The 17,907-nt window shown below is 42.4% G+C and overlaps 4 protein-coding genes across 6 annotated transcripts in view; 3 read left to right on the forward strand and 1 right to left on the reverse strand.

Moving 5' to 3' along the window:
• LOC130563543 (cohesin subunit SA-1) overlaps positions 1 to 469 on the forward strand; it is a 14,074-nt gene extending 13,605 nt beyond the window's left edge. The window contains exons 31-32 of the mRNA XM_057349124.1: positions 55 to 145; positions 220 to 469. Coding sequence (XP_057205107.1) covers positions 55 to 145; positions 220 to 267 — 139 coding nt within the window. The 3' untranslated portion in view covers positions 268 to 469. The remainder of the gene's footprint in view (positions 1 to 54; positions 146 to 219) is intronic.
• A 1,237-nt stretch (positions 470 to 1,706) lies between these two features.
• Positions 1,707 to 9,136, forward strand: mcm7 (minichromosome maintenance complex component 7). Of its 3 annotated transcripts, none has more exons than XM_057349278.1 (15): positions 1,707 to 1,881; positions 3,051 to 3,130; positions 3,205 to 3,369; positions 3,530 to 3,654; positions 3,784 to 3,964; positions 4,052 to 4,189; positions 4,270 to 4,419; positions 4,521 to 4,635; positions 4,743 to 4,874; positions 5,155 to 5,238; positions 5,390 to 5,601; positions 5,707 to 5,972; positions 6,097 to 6,265; positions 8,543 to 8,652; positions 8,802 to 9,136. In XM_057349278.1, the coding sequence occupies exons 1-15, from the start codon at positions 1,851 to 1,853 to the stop codon at positions 9,007 to 9,009; spliced, it is 2,166 nt and encodes a 721-aa protein (XP_057205261.1). In that variant the 5' UTR covers positions 1,707 to 1,850; the 3' UTR covers positions 9,010 to 9,136. The 3 variants fall into 3 exon arrangements, with proteins under 3 accessions (XP_057205261.1, XP_057205260.1, XP_057205262.1); XM_057349279.1 differs by lacking the exon at positions 1,707 to 1,881 and adding an exon at positions 2,236 to 2,607; XM_057349277.1 differs by lacking the exon at positions 1,707 to 1,881 and having other exon boundaries at positions 2,235 to 3,130.
• Positions 9,137 to 9,248: 112 nt separating this feature from the next.
• LOC130563607 (uncharacterized) lies at positions 9,249 to 12,006 on the forward strand. Its single transcript, XM_057349284.1, has 5 exons — positions 9,249 to 10,023; positions 10,633 to 10,693; positions 10,828 to 10,872; positions 10,961 to 11,112; positions 11,218 to 12,006. Exons 2-5 carry the CDS (start codon positions 10,645 to 10,647, stop codon positions 11,899 to 11,901), a joined length of 930 nt encoding a protein of 309 aa, XP_057205267.1. The 5' UTR covers positions 9,249 to 10,023; positions 10,633 to 10,644; the 3' UTR covers positions 11,902 to 12,006.
• Positions 12,007 to 13,294: 1,288 nt separating this feature from the next.
• On the reverse strand, positions 13,295 to 17,827 carry cops6 (COP9 signalosome subunit 6). The gene is made up of 10 exons (XM_057349616.1): positions 17,696 to 17,827; positions 16,315 to 16,440; positions 16,068 to 16,199; positions 15,906 to 15,994; positions 15,770 to 15,832; positions 15,625 to 15,672; positions 15,415 to 15,529; positions 15,198 to 15,290; positions 13,914 to 14,014; positions 13,295 to 13,542 (listed from the first exon to the last, which is right to left on the reverse strand). Exons 1-10 carry the CDS (start codon positions 17,790 to 17,792, stop codon positions 13,402 to 13,404), a joined length of 1,005 nt encoding a protein of 334 aa, XP_057205599.1. The 5' UTR covers positions 17,793 to 17,827; the 3' UTR covers positions 13,295 to 13,401.
• Between the last annotated feature and the right edge of the window lie 80 nt (positions 17,828 to 17,907).

Here is a 17,907-nt window from a genome sequence, read left to right on the forward strand (position 1 = left end):
TATACGGAACTATTATTCAGAAATGTATGCTTATAAAAGTGTGTGTGTGTTCAGACTGTCTCTGATTGATGAAGATCATTCAGATGATGAACCAGTAATTGAGGATTATGATGATGATGAGGACTCTGAGACAGGCATCATTCTGGTAAGTTCAACCCTCAGCGGTGTCATGTAGTTCAAATGACTTCATCGTCTTCATCTTTTTCTCTTCTTCTGCAGCCCTCCACCCGTGACTCTGGCAGCTATCTGGAGGATTTGTTTGAATAAAACCACAAGTGTGCGAGATTTTTTTTAGCACCTGTTTACAGTTTAGTTCAGTTGTGCCATCGGTATCACTGCCTACTTTCCTCTGGCAGATTTTGATTGGTCTAAAGCATAAAAGGTGCACAGACAACAATTGGAGAAAAACATCTTTGGTTATGCTCTTTACAGTCTTATGTTGACGTTGTTGTTTACAGTTTGTTATCAGTTTATAAGCATAAACATTGATTCTGTTTGAAAAAAAATCAGTTCAACAGCTCTTTTTCTTTAACTCAACTCAACTCTCAACTCAACTTTATTTATATAGCGCTTTTACAATTTTCATTGTTACAAAGCAGCTGCACATGAGACACATTGACTATAAGCAAAACAATCAAAGTTGTACCTGCAAAAACAAGAAAAGGTTGAAAACACAGAAGACAGACACACCCACACACAAAACACTCCACACACAGAACACGCACACGCACCAACACACACAGACACAGAGACACACACGGATGCGCACGCACACACACACAACACACACACACACACGTACGTACACAGACAAGTACGCACACAGACAAGTACGCACACACACACGCTCAGTGAGAGCACACATTTAGGATATTTAGGATAAAGGAGAGAGAAGCACAGGTCAAATATAACAGATAATAAATTCCTATATGCAATATTAATAAAGTAAAACTTTAAAATTCTAAAGTGACCCCCCCCAAAAACAGTATGCAAACGGTGGCGAGGAACCCAAAACTAATCGAGAAAAAAAAACCCTCAGGAGGTTTTTATACATATTTAATACAATAATTGTAAACAATGTGTTTATGTGTTATAAATACAGTTTTTATTAGCACTGCTAATTATTTTTTAAATATATTTTGGATAACACAGGCAGACAGATTGGAATTTAATTTGGGAACAATCATCACAAAAAAATAAGCTTTTTACTAAATGAAGCTCTGTAAGTTTATGTTTCTATAAACCCGACAGATAACTTAAATTTCAGTTCACTCAGTAACTTCAACGAGTAGCGAGAGAATTCACGCAGAGCTGCGCACATAAACGATCACCGTATGTATCAAAGTACCGCGAGAGCACTTCCGAGGAAGAAAACGCTATAATTAACGTTTATAAACGCCATATGTTCTTAAACGATCTCGTGAATGCACGAAAGTTTCCACTGTGTTAAAGACACATCTGTGTATTTCAGAATATTAGATGCTGATATTTAGTTTCAGAAGTGCTTCCTGCTGCTGCATTTACAGCACTTGACTAGCGGATGTCGTCAGCGTGTATCGCTTCCTGTGACGTCCGGAGTCGGCGTTCTTAGCGCCGTTCCAACTCGGGCTGTGATTGGTGAATATGGTCACATGACTGATCACGTTTGGAAGGCTTTCGCGCCACAGCAGAGCCCCGCCTTCGCACACACAGAGACGCGTTGTCATTGGTGGAAAGTGTAGGCAGACTCGCGCCAGTTTTTGCAGCTGCCCTCGAGACGGTGTTGTACTTTCCGAGACTAAAACGCTTTACTAGAGAAATATTTATACATATATCTTATAGATTTTACTATTTAACATTCTGCGATAAACATGGCGCCGAAAGATTATGTGGCGGAGAAGGGTGAGTTGGGATTTTCACTTAACACACGTAACGTATAAGTTACTTCAACGCATATTGAAAGTAACTTAGTTCACTGGTTTGAAGAGTTTATTCTTTATGAGAGAAAAAAGTGAGTCAACGATGATAAACTTAAACATAATTTAAACATACATTTAATTAAGTATATGCAAATGAAAAAAGATTTTACCTCGAGCCGAATGTAACGAGATCTGAAATTGGAAAATCTGAAACATCTTTGATATGTTTTCTCGCGCAACCCCGTTTATTGTGCGTGTAAATAAATTCTTTGACTAAATGTAGTTATTGACGCAAACGCAGAGTCGGTGCGCGCGCGTAAGATAAAATGCCCGGATGGATTTTGCGAACAAAGAGCGGCGGCGCGCGGATACCACGTGCTAGTTTCAACCCGTACTCGCTTTTTCAAACTAAAAGTTTCTCGAAAACGCTCTTAATCGTTTAGCGCGACTCGTGCACGATACAGACCGCAAGAAGTCGCTTAGAATCGCATCGTAAAAGTTTCAGTGTTGTGTGAAACGGACCGGCTTGGTTGGGATTATTTAACCGCGGATGGATGGCGGAAGCGACGCGGGCGGTAACGGGTCCACAGGGCCATGTGCTTCTTTGTTTACAAAAACAGCAGCGATCGAGTGGCGTTACAAGCGCGCCATTTATAAAGCCAGACTATATTACATCTTAACCGAGGAAGCGACGTCGTCGATGAAGACGGTTCGTGAACACGACACTGAATCGATACTGTTTTGTTGGCGGCGTCGAAATGTTTTGACTCATTTTATATTCACCACTGTTGGTCGGTTTTTAAAGCTCTGTTATATTTCACACGTCTGTAATGTTCATACGTGTAGTGTTGTGCGGTTTTTAGGTGAAATTATTAATGTATGGCTCGTGCATTACTGCTCTATTTTCGGTCGATGGTTTGTTTTTGTTCTCTCGTCATGCCGCGCGGGGGAGGGGCGCGCTCACGTGACTGTTGTTTGTCAATGGGCGCGCGCTTGTCTGGGTGCACCTGCGCAAGCTCTGTCACGTCATTCTGCGAGTTTGAATTTCGTCCATAAATTGAATAGAGTTGTTTTGCAAACAAATAGCTGTCAGTTGCTCTTCTCATTTGTTGTTCAGTATGAGAGAATGTGTTTCTCGTCTGTGTTTTTCAGATAAGTGTAAGCGCTTTCTGCAGGAGTTCTACACGGAGGATGACTCTGGGAAGAAGGTCTTTAAATACGGTGCTCAGCTGGTGAGATGATGGCCTGTTTCTGCAGATGTACAGCGGTGTGTCAGGCTTAAGCTCACGTGTGCGTGTGTGTGTAGGTCTCTCTGGCTCACCGTGAGCAGGTGGCACTGGTGGTGGATCTGGATGATATGGCTGAAGAAGACCCTGAACTGGTGGAGAGTGTGTGTGAAAACACCAAACGCTACGGTGGACTGTTTGCCGATGCTGTTCATGAGCTCCTGCCCGAATACAGAGAACGAGAGGTGTGTGTGTGTGTGTGTGTGTGGCCAAATGATGCAATTATTGTGAAACTTGAATCAACCTTTTTAAGGAAACCATAACAGTTTGAGGCTGGAAAATGAGAAATACCCAGTACAGAATACTGCAATTTATTTAAAATGGAAACTTGTGTGCGCGTCGTAGGTGGTGGCAAAGGATGCGTTGGATGTTTATATTGAGCACCGGCTGATGATGGAGACCAGAGGTCGCGACCCTGCTGATACACGTGACCCCCGGAATCAGTACCCATCTGAACTCATGCGCAGATTGTGAGTTGAACACACACGTGTGACATTCAGTGTGCTCGGATGTGCTTCACAAATGTGATAAATGAGACATCAGAAGTTCTTTGAGCATTAGCGTCACTTGACTCCTGTGATCTGTGTTTCTGCCGTCAGCGAGGTGTATTTCAAACCTCCATCCACAATGAAGCCAAAAGTGGTTCGTGATGTGAAGGCCGACAGCATCGGTCAGCTCGTGACGGTCAGAGGCATCGTTACCAGAGCGACGGAGGTCAAACCCATGATGGCCGTCGCCACGTACACATGTGACCAGTGCGGCGCCGAGACTTATCAGCCGGTAGAGACGCTGCTGCTTCATTAAAAGTTGCTCATGAACACGCAGCTGTGATGGGCGCTGGACTAATGACCATGATTTCTTTCTCAGATCGCCTCGCCGAGCTTCATGCCACTGATCATGTGCCCCAGTCAGGAATGTGTCACCAACAAATCTGGAGGGCGTCTGTATCTGCAGACGCGGGGGTCAAAGTTCGTCAAATTCCAGGAGCTGCGCATTCAGGAACATGTATGTATTCGTGCGTGCGGGCGTACCGTGCGTCTCGGAGAACATGAGCTGTAATTGATTGTGTTTTAATGGTCTTGCAGAGCGATCAGGTGCCCGTAGGAAACATTCCTCGGAGCATGACCATTTATGCACGCGGAGAGAACACGCGTGTGGCGCAGCCCGGAGATCACGTGGCTGTTGCGGGAATATTCCTTCCTCTGTTGCGCTCTGGCTTCAGACAGGCCGTACAGGTGACGTGCACTTCACGTCGTGTGCTTTTTCTTTGTATGTGTGTGTGTCTGAGTGACCCAGACGCTCGTGTCTAAAACAGAAGTATATGTGTGTGTTTTAGGGTTTGTTGTCTGAGACGTATCTGGACTGTCACAGCATCACTCTGATGAATAAGTCGGAAGATGATGAGTTGGGTACCGAAGAGCTCAGTGATGAAGAGCTGAGACAAATTACAGGTATGTCCCATGTGTGCCGTGTGTGTGTGTTCTGTACACGTGCATCCTAATGAGTGTGTTCACTTCTCTGTGTGTGTGTGTGTGTGTGTGTGTGTGTGTGTGTGTAGAGGAGGATTTCTATGAGAAGCTGGCGGGGTCGATCGCTCCAGAGATTTACGGTCATGAGGATGTCAAGAAAGCGCTGCTGCTGCTGCTGGTGGGCGGGGTCGAGCAGGCACCACGTGGCATGAAGATCAGAGGTGAGGAAAGGTTTTGTGTGTAGACACGCATGCAATCAACCAGTGATGTCAGTAAAGTTTGAGACGATGATTTTCCATTTTCCTGTTCTTCTGATTTGTAATAAAGATCCCAAGTTTTACGTCTCTTGGGTTTGTGTGGTGTGTATAAGTGTTGAGTCCAATAAACACACCTTAAATCAACTTGTGTAGTTTAACTTCTTAAATATGTGATGACTTCCTGTAAAAATGATCAAAACTGGTGTTAAAAGAGGACATTGTCTGTATATTCGTGTGTTTTTAGGGAACATCAACATCTGCCTGATGGGGGATCCGGGTGTTGCGAAGTCTCAGCTGCTGTCATATATCGACCGACTCGCCCCGCGCAGTGGGTGTTCATGCCGTTTGCTCTCATTTGAAACTAGCCTTAAAAAAACAACAATTGCATCAGCATTATAAACATTTCGGAATGTCTTTACAGGAAAGTGTTCTCGGCTGATGTCCTGTTGATCGTCTTCTAATGTTCTCGTTTGTGTCAGGTCAGTACACTACTGGACGGGGTTCGTCGGGTGTAGGTTTGACGGCTGCTGTGATGCGTGACCCGGTCACAGGAGAGATGACCCTGGAGGGCGGGGCTTTAGTTCTGGCTGACTTGGGAGTGTGCTGCATCGATGAGTTTGATAAGATGGCTGATGCCGACCGTACGGCCATTCATGAGGTTATGGAGCAACAGACCATCTCCATCGCCAAGGTAACACAACTTTCCAACCCTCTGGATTGTGTCGGAGTCGCAAATAAATGTCTGCTTCTAGAAATGCAACGACGCATTGAGCACGTTTGTCTTGATTTTTCTCAGGCCGGCATCATGACGTCTTTAAATGCACGTTGTTCAATCCTGGCAGCAGCGAACCCTGCGTATGGTCGCTACAACCCGCGCAAGACACTCGAGCAGAACATTCAGCTGCCCGCGGCGCTGCTGTCTCGCTTTGACCTGCTGTGGCTCATTCAGGACAAACCAGATACTGACAATGACCTGCGACTGGCCCAACACATCACATACGTCCATCAGCACTGCAAACAACCACCAACTCACTTCAACCCTATCGACATGAAACTCATGAGGTACACACACACTTCAAGCCTATGGTTGTGCTCGTTTTATGTGTAAAGGTTAACATGTGCCGTGCTTGATGTCAAACCCTGTTACACGCATATATAAACGCTCTCTTTCCCTGTGTGTCTGCAGGCGTTACATCAGTAAGTGTAAACAGAAGCAGCCGTTGATTCCTGAGGCTCTGTCTGATTACATCACAGCAGCATATGTGGAGATGAGGAAAGAGGCTCGAGTTGGTAAAGACACAACGTTCACCTCTGCCCGAACGCTGCTCTCCATCCTGCGTCTCTCCACTGCCCTGGTGAGATACAACACACGTTTGCTCTAATAACATTCTAGAGCTGCACCATTAATCCTTACAAGATCGCGATCTCATTCATGAAAATCAACGATTCTCGTGTGTCTATTAACTTACACCTCGTACTAAAATCCTAACGCTTCAATGTGTGCTGGCGCAGAAGCAGAGAAAGCATTATCATCATTAGGTATGTAACGACTTCACAAACAGTCTTTTCAGCCACACACTTATCATTATTTCTGTGTCAAATGATCTCAGAAGTACTGGGATTAACGCAGAGAGTTGCCAACTCGCACCCATGAGACGTGTTTACAAGCTCCTACTCTGCCCAAATGAATCTCACACTAAATAACAGACCATCACCAACATATAAAGTAAATACAACAAAACTGCTCTTATGAGTGTCTTTCAGGATTGTTACATTGTTCTGATTATGCTTCACATCTTAACTAGACGGCTTTGAAACTAAACTAACGATTGCCGTTTGTAGCGTAGACAAATCCGAGTGCGCGCTTATATCCGTCATTACACGTCACGAGAGTGTATGGTGCTTATCACTGTATTAACGCTAATAGAGAAGCTGTGTTATTAGAGCTTTTCATCAAGTTGCCCAGCATTTCAGGTTATTTTAAACTGTTTACAGGTGAGAATACTGCGTTACGTTACCACTGCGATGGTGAAGGATGTCACTTCCCGATACAAACACACCCCATTGAATAAGCCCACCCCCGCCATTGATTGACAGGTTTATGTACAAGTCAGAGGAAACGCAAAGGGATTTGCGATTTCATTTGAGTTTTGGCAGGCTTAATACGCGACGCCAGAGGAAGTGAAATAGCATATGGGGAATTGCTATTGCGATTTAAATTTGGCAGGGTCGTAACTCGTAAGACAGAGGTCATTCATTTGCAAATAGACTTTGCTTTTCCTTTTGAAATTTGGCAGACATTGTACGTTCGCGTAAATGCAAATGAAAACGGTTTGCAATTGCGTTTGAATTATGTCACAATTTTGACACGACAAATAGAAAACGCATTTGCAAATGCAGTTTGCAATTCCTTTTTAATATAGTCCGCAGAATAACTCCATATCACACATTATAATTGATTTTCAACCGGCTCGTTACATCCCTACTGTCTTTCTTTAAAGACCCCTTCAAGCAGTCTGTAGATGTCAGGCAAATTTATCAATCTTTCCAAAGACCTTTAATTGCAAGTGTCACCTTATGAATTTGTTTTACAGAGAAATATTTCATATACAAGTTACTTCAATGCATTAATACTTTTTAGGAAACTCCTACATATTACATACCTAAATTATTTTTTGACAGAACCTCTAGTAAATGATGTATTACTTAGTCATCATTCAGAATCGTAAAAGAATCGCAATCTCTATTTGAATCGTGATTCTCAACTTATCCAGAATCGTGCAGCTCTACAACATACCATGAACCCTAAACAATAGAACTCTTGAGTCGAGTTCATTTTTGGAGGAAATTACAGTTTTTTCAAACTCGCTCACTGGCGTGTGTCCTGTGTGTGGTAAAGTGCTTACAGTGCAGATAGTGTGTGTGTGTGTCCTACTGCAATGTGGGCACTTCACTCACACACAGGACCAGCTCTGCCAACGTGTGTGTGCGTGCGACAGATTGTTAAAAACGATCAAGTATATTCCAGGACTTGTGAATCTGTCAGGAAGATCGTGTGATGTGGCTGTTGGGTGTTAAAAGTGCTGTTTGTGCAGGTAGCTGCTGTTAAGGTCTACTGCAGAAATGGCACTTCACAACACACGCTGCTGTCTGACATCGCCAGCAGAGGGCGCGCACGTTCTCCCACTCGCCTGACGCTTGTCCGTTGTCGTGGTGACGATCAGCTTTGCGGGGTGGGCAGTCAGCCTCATGTCATGCCGCTGTGCAAACCCATGCAAAACTGAACGTACACGACACCTCGGAGACACGCCAACCCTGCGCGGGTTTAAGAGAGTAGCTGGTGTTGAGAGGCGGAGACTTGAGCAGTTGCTGGCTTTCCCAGAAGGCATTGCACTTGTCTCGGTCTGACAGTGCTGGCACAACTCGACAGTGTGATAAACTACAACAAGATGTCATTTATTATCTTCTGCTGGAGGAAGATGAGGTGACGCAAGCATTGTGACCGAAAGATGGTTTTGTCTAAAAACTTTCTAACTGTTTGAAAGGCAAGAACTGTTGATATTTAATGAACATGTGAGGAGATTCGTAATCGTGTGTGTGTGTGTGCGTGCGTGTGTGTGTGTGTGTTTTAGGCTCGCTTGCGGATGGTGGATGTTGTTGAGAAGGAGGATGTAAATGAGGCCATGAGACTGATGGAGATGAGCAAAGACTCGCTGCAGGCCGACAAGACGAACAACACCAGGTACATGCACATCAGTCTCTCTCTCACAGACTTAAGACTCTGTTTTGATCTGAATCATGTTTTGTGTTGGTTCACTGGTGTTAAGTTCTCTAAAAACTAGATCTTTGAAGTGAGATGTGTCCTAATAAATCTCGTGTGTGTGTGTTTAGGGCTCAGCGGCCTGCAGACGTGATCTTCTCTCTGTTGCGTGAGCTGGCTGGTGAGGGATCGGTTAAATCCATTAACATGACGGAGGCGGAGCAGCGCTGCGTGTCTCGTGGTTTCACTCCTGCACAGTTCCAGGCCGCTCTGGATGAATACGAGGAGCTGAACGTGTGGCAGATAAACCAGGCACGCACACGCGTCACGTTTGTTTAAACATGTATTGCCAAAAGTGTTTGATGACATCACAGCTTTTTCTGTATTAAATGACAATGTTAAACTGAGGCTTTCCTCACATGTGCTTGCTTTTTAATCTCTGAAATAAATGTTGTAAATAGTTTAATTTTGTGTGTTTGGCTCATGTGTTCATAGAGATTAGTGTTACAGATTCACTCCTGCAGAGGAAATGTACAGAAATTCAAACTTTTGCAACAACACCTGCAGTTTTAATAAGCTACTTTTACTCATGTTTAAGAAAATGGTAAAAATAATATAGTTGGCGTTTGTAGTGATTGCTATGGTAAATAGTGCTCGTTACTAGTGTGAAGCAGGGTTATTCTAACACTTTGGTGAATCAAAATAACAAGCTTGAAGAAAACGTGGCCCTGGGACTAAAATTAAACCTGAAATTGAATATGATTAAAGCAAAAAATATTTGTTGGGCGGATACTTTAGTCAGGTCTTAAATTTGTTGTGCGTAACTTTACGCGTATGATATCACAGTATCGCGCGAGTAATGTAAAAGCGTTGTTTCAGACTCGCTCGCGCGATACTATGACGTCATAAGGTGAGCGGGCTGCGCAGCTGCTTTGGACTCCTGTTCTCTGTTCTCTTATTTAAAACTTTTGTAAAACGTGGATGTTCGTACGGATGAAGTAAACGGTTGTTAGTCTGGAATGTGTCGCGTCTGCAAAAGTCAGTTTTATGAGCCTTTAAAGTTTCACGATATCGGAAAACATCTGTTTCCGACTAAACCGCTAATAATGTGGCGACAGGCGTCTGAGAGTGTGTACGTGTGTGCGAATATAAAGTTATTGATCGCTTTCTCTTCACATTCATGATCTTTCTTTGATGTTGCGCTTTCCGCGAGCGCATAGATCTGAGCGCTGGGCGTGTCCTCGAGCTGATCTAACCAATAGCTCGGCCGTGCTCGAGTGATTGACAGATCACCGGCGAGGATAAAATCACCTGCGTGCGCTCAGTGATGTAAAGCGCGTGGTGACTCTGAAGGTAAGTATGAAGTTCACCTCTCTCTTAAGTCTGTAGATATTTAAGTTAATTTATAGAAAAGTATGTTTTTTTACATTTTGATGGACTTTATTATCAAGCTTTGTTTGATTATGGGAAAATCGTGTATTTGTAATAAAAAATTGGCTAAAGGAGAACGATTGTGTGTTATAATAAAATTGAATAATATAATATGTGGTAATAATAGAAGTATAGTATTAATACTGGTATATAATAATAATATAATTATATTGAATTAATTCTTGGTTTAAAGTATTTTTTTGAATTACACTGAGATCTAGTTCGTTTCTAAGTTATTTGTATGATGACGTTTATACACGTTTTTATTGTTCTTAATTATTTTTCTTGTTATATATTTGTTCATCAAGTTGTAATATTGTTAAACCATGTTTTGGTGTGTAAGTGATTATTGTCTTACTGATTTATAACATGACTGTAAATGAAGGACAAAAGTGAGAACTTAGTCACATTTTATTCAAAGCCTTAAATGCATTTCTGATGATGAATAACAATATGTTTTTAAATAAAAAACTAAATGACTATTTAAGTTAGTGTTAAGATGTGAAAAAAATAAAAATGTTTGTCCGTCAGGGGTCAGAGGTCATGTCGTCTGCAATGAAACTGCTGTTCAGCTGCTTGCTGTTGCTGCCCTGTGAGTTTTATCTCTACTTCACTGTTCTGTTTAAAATGAGAACTGTGTAAATGTAATTTTTATATCAAATTTATTTATTTCATGTTTCCATTGACAATTTCTCTTAAAACACTACTCAAATGTTTTATTTTTAGATCAATTTGAAGCTAAATCCATGTTGAACCTCCTCAAACAGGGAGGTAAATGGCTCATATTCTTCATTGAAGGTTTGACAGATGCACATTATTAAAGGTTTACAATTTCTCAAATTGTGTGTGTGTGTGTTAGATGTTGCTTCAGTGAGTATCGACTCCAACAAGGCAAATGAATTCCTGTCCAACTCTCGACCCAAACGCAACGTGGATCCAAACTGGCACAGACAGACTCCAGACTTCCAGGCGTATTACAGATACTACAGCAGCATCGGACACACAGAGGGAGTAAGACACGCACGCACGCACGCACGCACGCACGCACGCACGCACGCACACGCAGTCTTTAAGAACATGTTCAGTGTGTATTCATTCTTCTTCTTCTTCTTGCAGTTGTATGAGATCGACAGGATCAGGATGATATATCAGCAGATGAGACAGCTGGAACAGGTTTACGGTCCAAACGCCTCTTACTACCAGAGCAAACTGGGCATTCCAGTCCTGCCTCCGCTTCCCAAATGTGACCCCGCCAAAGACAAGTCCTGCAAACCGCCTCCTCCCGAGAGAGCACCACCTGCTCCCGCACCGGTCAAAGCCCCCGCGCCCCCACCCATCTCTCAGGCTGACGTCATCTATCTCTGCAACAGCAAAGACCCCCTGTGTAAGCCGCACATCGTCTACATGCCCACCGGTGCCGTGCCGGTGCTGTGTGACCCGAGATACCATTCCACCTGCAAACTGCAGGGACCGCCCCCTCCTCCACCCATCCTCGTCAAAAAATCTGAGCCTCCCCCGCCCGCTCCTATGACGTTTAAGGGGATGGAATTCGACTGTGACCCGTACTGGGATCCAGACTGTCTCATCGACCACCCGCCACGCTCTGTGAAGGGTAAAGCTCCGCCCCCAGCACCCGTGATGGAAGAGGAGGAAGAGGAGGCGGAACCAGCTCCACCAGTGCCCATCGCTAAGAAACACCCACACCCTTATTACCTTTATCCCTACAACTACCAGTCAGAACTCTATGACCCGTACCGATACCCCATTGCATCTGCAGACACAGCGGCCGACAGCGCATAAAGCACACACGCACATGCACACACCGCTGGGAAAGCTGCATACAAACTGTTATGTGTGTGTTGAGGAGAAACTTTGATGAACCATTAAAGTTGTTTTTCACCCATGTGAATTGATTCTTGTTTGTCTGATGTAATAATCCTACATTCTGAACCCAAAAACGAGTTGTTCCAAATGTGTATAAATGTCTTTGTTCGGATGAACACAGAAAGATATTTGGAAGAACGTGTATAACCAGACAGATTTTGCCCCCCATTGACTCCCATAGTAGGAAAAGATACACTGCTAGTCAAAAGTGCCCCAGAACTGTTTGCTGTCCTACATTCTTCAAAATATCTTCTTTTGTGTTCAACGGAACAAAAAATGATGACATCTCTTCCTACTATGGGAGTCAATGGGGGGCAAAATCTGTCTGGTTATTCGCATTCTTCCAAATATCTTTCTCTGTCTTCATCAGAACATTTATACACATTTGGAACAACTGGAAGGAGAGTAAATGATGACAGAATTTTCATTGTTGGGTGAAAAGAGCTGAGGTGTAATGTTGTGTCAGCAGGTTTGAAGCTCATTAGTTTCAGTCTCACAGCTGTTTGTGTTTAAAGTATTTTACGGTCACTCAGCATGAGCACAAAAACACACAATAAACCCATGAACATGAGTTCATACAGACAACAACATCACTAACAGTTTAGGTGTGGAGATAAAAAAACTTTGTTACATTTAGTCAAATTCCACAATTTAATGTTATAATTGTAACTTTTGAACGCTGTCATTTTCCTGAATATTTCACCTATAATAGTAAAATAAAGTTTAGCAATAAACAAAATCTATGACTGTAGATTGATATTTTGGGGATTTACGTGTTGTGCAGCGTGGCATCAGTTGGTAACACATGTTGGTGGATTTCTGCTGAACACACTGAAGTTAATGAGGCAGTTTTTATGTGAGGACAGCTTTTAATAGCAACTTCTGTTGGCCTCTACATGTGTGTGTTCAGGAAGTTTATAAAGCCGCCCTGAGGGTTAAACCTTTTCCTAAATGAAATAAATTTGTTTTTCACCCTCAAAACTCACCCACAGAGCTGACAAGCAGAAGCGACTGTAGTAGAAAGATTGAGATTAAATCAGGTTCAGTTTCTCCTCTTTACGTGCAACACAAAGGTTATAAGTTTGACACACTGGTTAAAAATGTGTAGCTCGAAGTCAGAAGAAATGCATCTGACAAATACATAAATGCAACGTCATCAGTTAACTTCATCACGGTCATATAGAGTTTAATGAGATTTGACTGAAAATTTGAAGGCAAACTTTAAAACTACTCATCTCGTGCAACATCATCGATGCAAATGTGTATTGTTGCAGGTGTGCCTCATTGCACAGAAACAAACACACAAAAGTCACAAAAAGTCCATTTAATGGTGTGAGAAGTTAATTTACAACAGAAAAGGCAAAAATCAGAACGCGATCACAAGACTGAGAAAACACGCAGCAGAACTGAAACATGTCAGAAGAAAAGTCCCCGCATGCGTCGGCCGATGCCCTGCCGGTCGTACAGAACGTTGAATTTGTTGATGAATTGATTCATGCTGTTGCAGGTTTTGGTGATGTTGCCTAAATACGCCATGAGACCCACGTCGTTACATTGCTGAAAAGAGACAGAAAGCACAAGTTACACCGTCTGTATGTTCAACTTTTGCAAGGTTTGGATTGAAGAGTGCTTATGTTGTTTCCAAAGAATTAAAAAATCTATGTTGCTGCAAATCCACATCAGAAAACCAACCAAGTTCTAAACAACACTAGCCCCTCAAGTCACAAAAAGACTGTCCATCTTCAGTAAGAACTAAAGACAAAAACTGATGTCCAAGTACACAACTCCATTACTTGAAAGTACAGATATTACTGGTCATATATTACTCCATTACAAGAGAAAGTCGTCAGGACACATTTTTACTGAAGTACAGAAGTACTTGCATTTAACAGCACATGTCTATGAGAGATCTGTGTGTGTGTACTCACATCATAAAAGTCCGTCTTAAACTTGAGTGTGTTGAGAACAGGAAGGCGGTGACACAAAGCGTTGGCCTCCCGCAGGATCTCATGATTAAACGGAACTTCACCTAATAAACACACAAGTGAGAGAATGTCATGTGGCACACCAATACTCTCTCTCTCTCTCTCTCTCTCTCTCTCTCCATCCGTCTACACGTTTAAGGTCATGGGTTCAAATACCTGGGTACACATACTGATGAAATGCATATCTTAAACGCACTGAATAAAAGAATCTGACAAATGTATAAGCATTTGCAGACTGTATATGTATATAAATTAAAACACAATACTGCTCAGAGAATGATGAAATATTTATAAGTCAATCAATAAGAATGTCATGAGGATGAACAGAATGTTGTGCGCATACAGGAAACGTTGTGTTCGGCAAGACTCTGTGGAGTGCAGGTACAGTCATTGAAAACGATGTTTCAGTGATTAAAGAAGTGGTGCTGAATTTCTCTTTGGTTTGTGACATCCTTTATTGGAAACGGTGGCGTAAGGCTGCTCACAGCGCTTGGCCACGCGTCACACCAGAACCAGTTTTTGGAACCGAAATGTATGAATTGCTCATGGCTCCGGATCTTAAAAAAAAAAAACAGACCCGGTTCTTGGTTCCAAACCCTAGTGATGAGTGAGTTAGACGTGTTGAGAACATGAACCATGAATCAATATCACAGACAGAAAACCACAACCGTCTGAAGAATTTCTTCAAAAAACAATTTCTGAGTGTCTTCTCTAACATTATTCACATGTTCATGTTCTGATGGTTAGACACTTACAATCTGCTCATAACACGGATGCATAAAAAACTGACCAACTTCTCATTCTGGTGCTTCAGATATGACTGAACATGTTTTTGTGTAATGGTGACGATCTTAGAGTTGCACACAGTTTAATAACAGTGTCCTCAATATTTCTGAATGAATATTTTCTTATGCCCGGTTTAGGCCTAGTCCCAGACTTCAATAAATGACTGAGCTGTCTGAAATTAAAATAACTTAAAATATGTCAGTGCCATTGTTTTTTTGTCTCAAGATGCACACCAGTAATGTTTTTTTCTTCGGTATTTTTATAAAAGCGACTCTAATTTAACTAAGGCATGGTCCTGGCGTGTCTCTGAAAGTGGGCCATAATGTAATAAAGTCCCCGACTCAACTTCGTATTTACATTTGAACATTTCAACCATAAAAGCAGGCATGTGATTTTGGGGCAGTATTGTGTTTTGTATGTGTCTGTCTGTTTGTGTCTCACCAGCTTGAACAGCTTTCACATATTCCAGAATGACCTTCACCCGGCTGTGCAGCATCTTTATAGCGCTGTGTTGAGCGATCAGATGCTCCGCCACTGAAGCGCAAACACACACACACACAAACACACACACATAAATCACACAAACAATGTCCATAAACCTGTTTGTATTTATACACGGTTTAAAAGTTTGGAATCAGTGAAACAGTTCGTGTGAAACCTGTGGAGTTCTCTCCTGTTCCAGTCGTCGTCATCCGTGCAACATGATCGACTCCAATGCGTTCAGCCTCTTCTGTCGCTAACGTATACGGCAACTCGGCAAACAGCATGGTCGCCTAGCAACCACATCACAGAGGAAAACACACTGAGACTGAGTGACAGGAAAGATCATGACCGTTGACCTCTAAACACCCCAAACACACACACTCACCTCTCCATTGATGATGTCGATCACAGACTCGAACACGCTGACCGGTAACTGTACAAACAAGACACAAGAACATCTCAACACAAACACAGCAGACAATAACAGAAATCCCACCGCACACTTGTGTGTGTGTGTGTGTGTTACTCACGTCTGTGTGTTTGGTCATGGGGTTGAGTTTCAGGAACAGTGGACTCTCGATGATCTCACACACCTGAAAACACACAAACATCATCACAACTCCAGCACAACACAACGCAACACAAAGATTCTGAAGTCCCACCCACCTGCTTATGAATGTGGATATCTGATTGGTCGGGAGCGCCGCCAGTCGTGTACCAGCCCAGAAACTCCATGTCCTTAAAAACCTGCTTGACTGATGGAGGAAACCCAGCATCACGCACACGTACTCGGAGTGTGTCGGTGTTTGTGTGTGTGTGTTTACTTACATTGCTCTTCTTTAATGTAGTAATACTCTTTATCGATGTGAATTTGACCTTCTACAGTGTGAAACAGCAGCTCAAATGAATTCATCACCTCAATGTTTCTTCCCTCCTGCTGTCCAATCAGAGCACCGACAACTACACGCACACGCACACGCACACACGCACACGCACACGCACACACACACAGAGTTGAGCAAGTGCCGAGTAACACCCAGATTTCATTCACACATTCACAGAACACTGATCTCACCCTGAACGGCGCGTCCCTCCTGCGAGCGGATTCGGATCCAGTGATCAGAGATATTCAGGATAACCAGAGGATGTAACGCCACTGACACACTCCCTGTCACACCTGCAGCCATCACACTGGGGCACACTGCACACACACATTGGGTTCTCGTGTTATATGGGATTTCTATAGACATAATGATTTTTCATACTGTATCCTGAAATCCTCACACTACCCTTAAACCAAACCATCACACAAACCTTTCTGCATTGTTATACTTTTACAGTATTACAATCTTTGTAGGAATATGTGAATATTGTTGGCTCTAGTATAATAAGTTTGACATGATATAAATTGTGATGCATTATAAACTGTAAACCAAACAGATTAAGTAATGTAAACTTAATTTTATGAAAAAGTTCAACTTACTAAAAATATTTTAAGTTCCTGAAACACCTTTTTACTTTTGAGTAAAGTATAATGATTATTTTTGATTAACTTGAAGTTTTAACTAAAACTCAAACAAAATGAATTTGCTTCTTGTTCAATTGACTTATTTTAAAGGTGTAAATCAAACACAATCAAACTAAAAATGCATCTTTGTGTACTTATTTTTTCAGTTCCGTCTACTAACGTTTATGAGAATAATGAATGACATATTTAAGTCACACTTACTAAGTCTTATTAAGAACCTTAATTTAACATTAATCAAAAGTAGAAAGTTCTGATTACTTAAACCAAGAACCTCTAAAACTTATCAGAGTTTACAGTGTGTCAACTACAGTCAGACACCAGAAAAAAATAGATTTAAACATTGCTTTACACGTGACTTCATAACACGATGGATCAGTAATTGATATTTGGCATGTGTATATTGACAGAGCAAAATAAATCCGATTATGATCTCAACTCTAGAAACATTGTATCGTTTGCTTGCGATACGACAAAAATACGTTTACATTACAAATTTCGGAAGGTTCTGTCAACCCTTATTTAAAGACATAGAGAAGCAGAATGAAACCTGATGTTTACTTTAATAGTTACTTCACATCTGTTCAGCTGAAATAAAAAAACACATTCAATGTGATTCTCGAACATAAACACAGCTGCAGCTTTTAGCCAAAGAGGCTAGGGATGCACGTTGTCAAAATCAGCCAATCAGAGAGCAGATTTTGACCGGGAGGCGGGACTGTCGGCATTTTTGTCCAACCAAAACAAAACCTGAGTGAACGTGAGCCAATCAGCAACAGCCCTAGCTAGCGTGGTTTGCCAAAACATTAAAATGTACGGATAGCTAAAAATTCAGTGAACGTACGTGACGCCAGTGTGTGTATTATAGCATATTGTTGTGTATTGTTGTATAATTCGGGCCAGCGGCGGGCGTGTGTCTGTGATTTCTCACCCGTCTGGTCCACCTCCATTCCGCCGCCGTTACTCGTCGCCATCTTGCCTGTCTCTGTCCTCTGCGCATGCGCACATTGCGCAGTGCCGCTATGCATCAGACGCCAGTGTGCTGTACTGCCACCTGTTGTCTCTTTCGGACATTGCAACATTACAACGGCACTTCACAACACACAGTAATAAACGTTTTTACGTAAGTTACATTTAATAAAA

This window comes from Triplophysa rosa, linkage group LG13, assembly GCF_024868665.1.
Source record: "Triplophysa rosa linkage group LG13, Trosa_1v2, whole genome shotgun sequence".
In the NCBI taxonomy this organism is placed as follows: Eukaryota; Metazoa; Chordata; class Actinopteri; order Cypriniformes; family Nemacheilidae; genus Triplophysa; species Triplophysa rosa.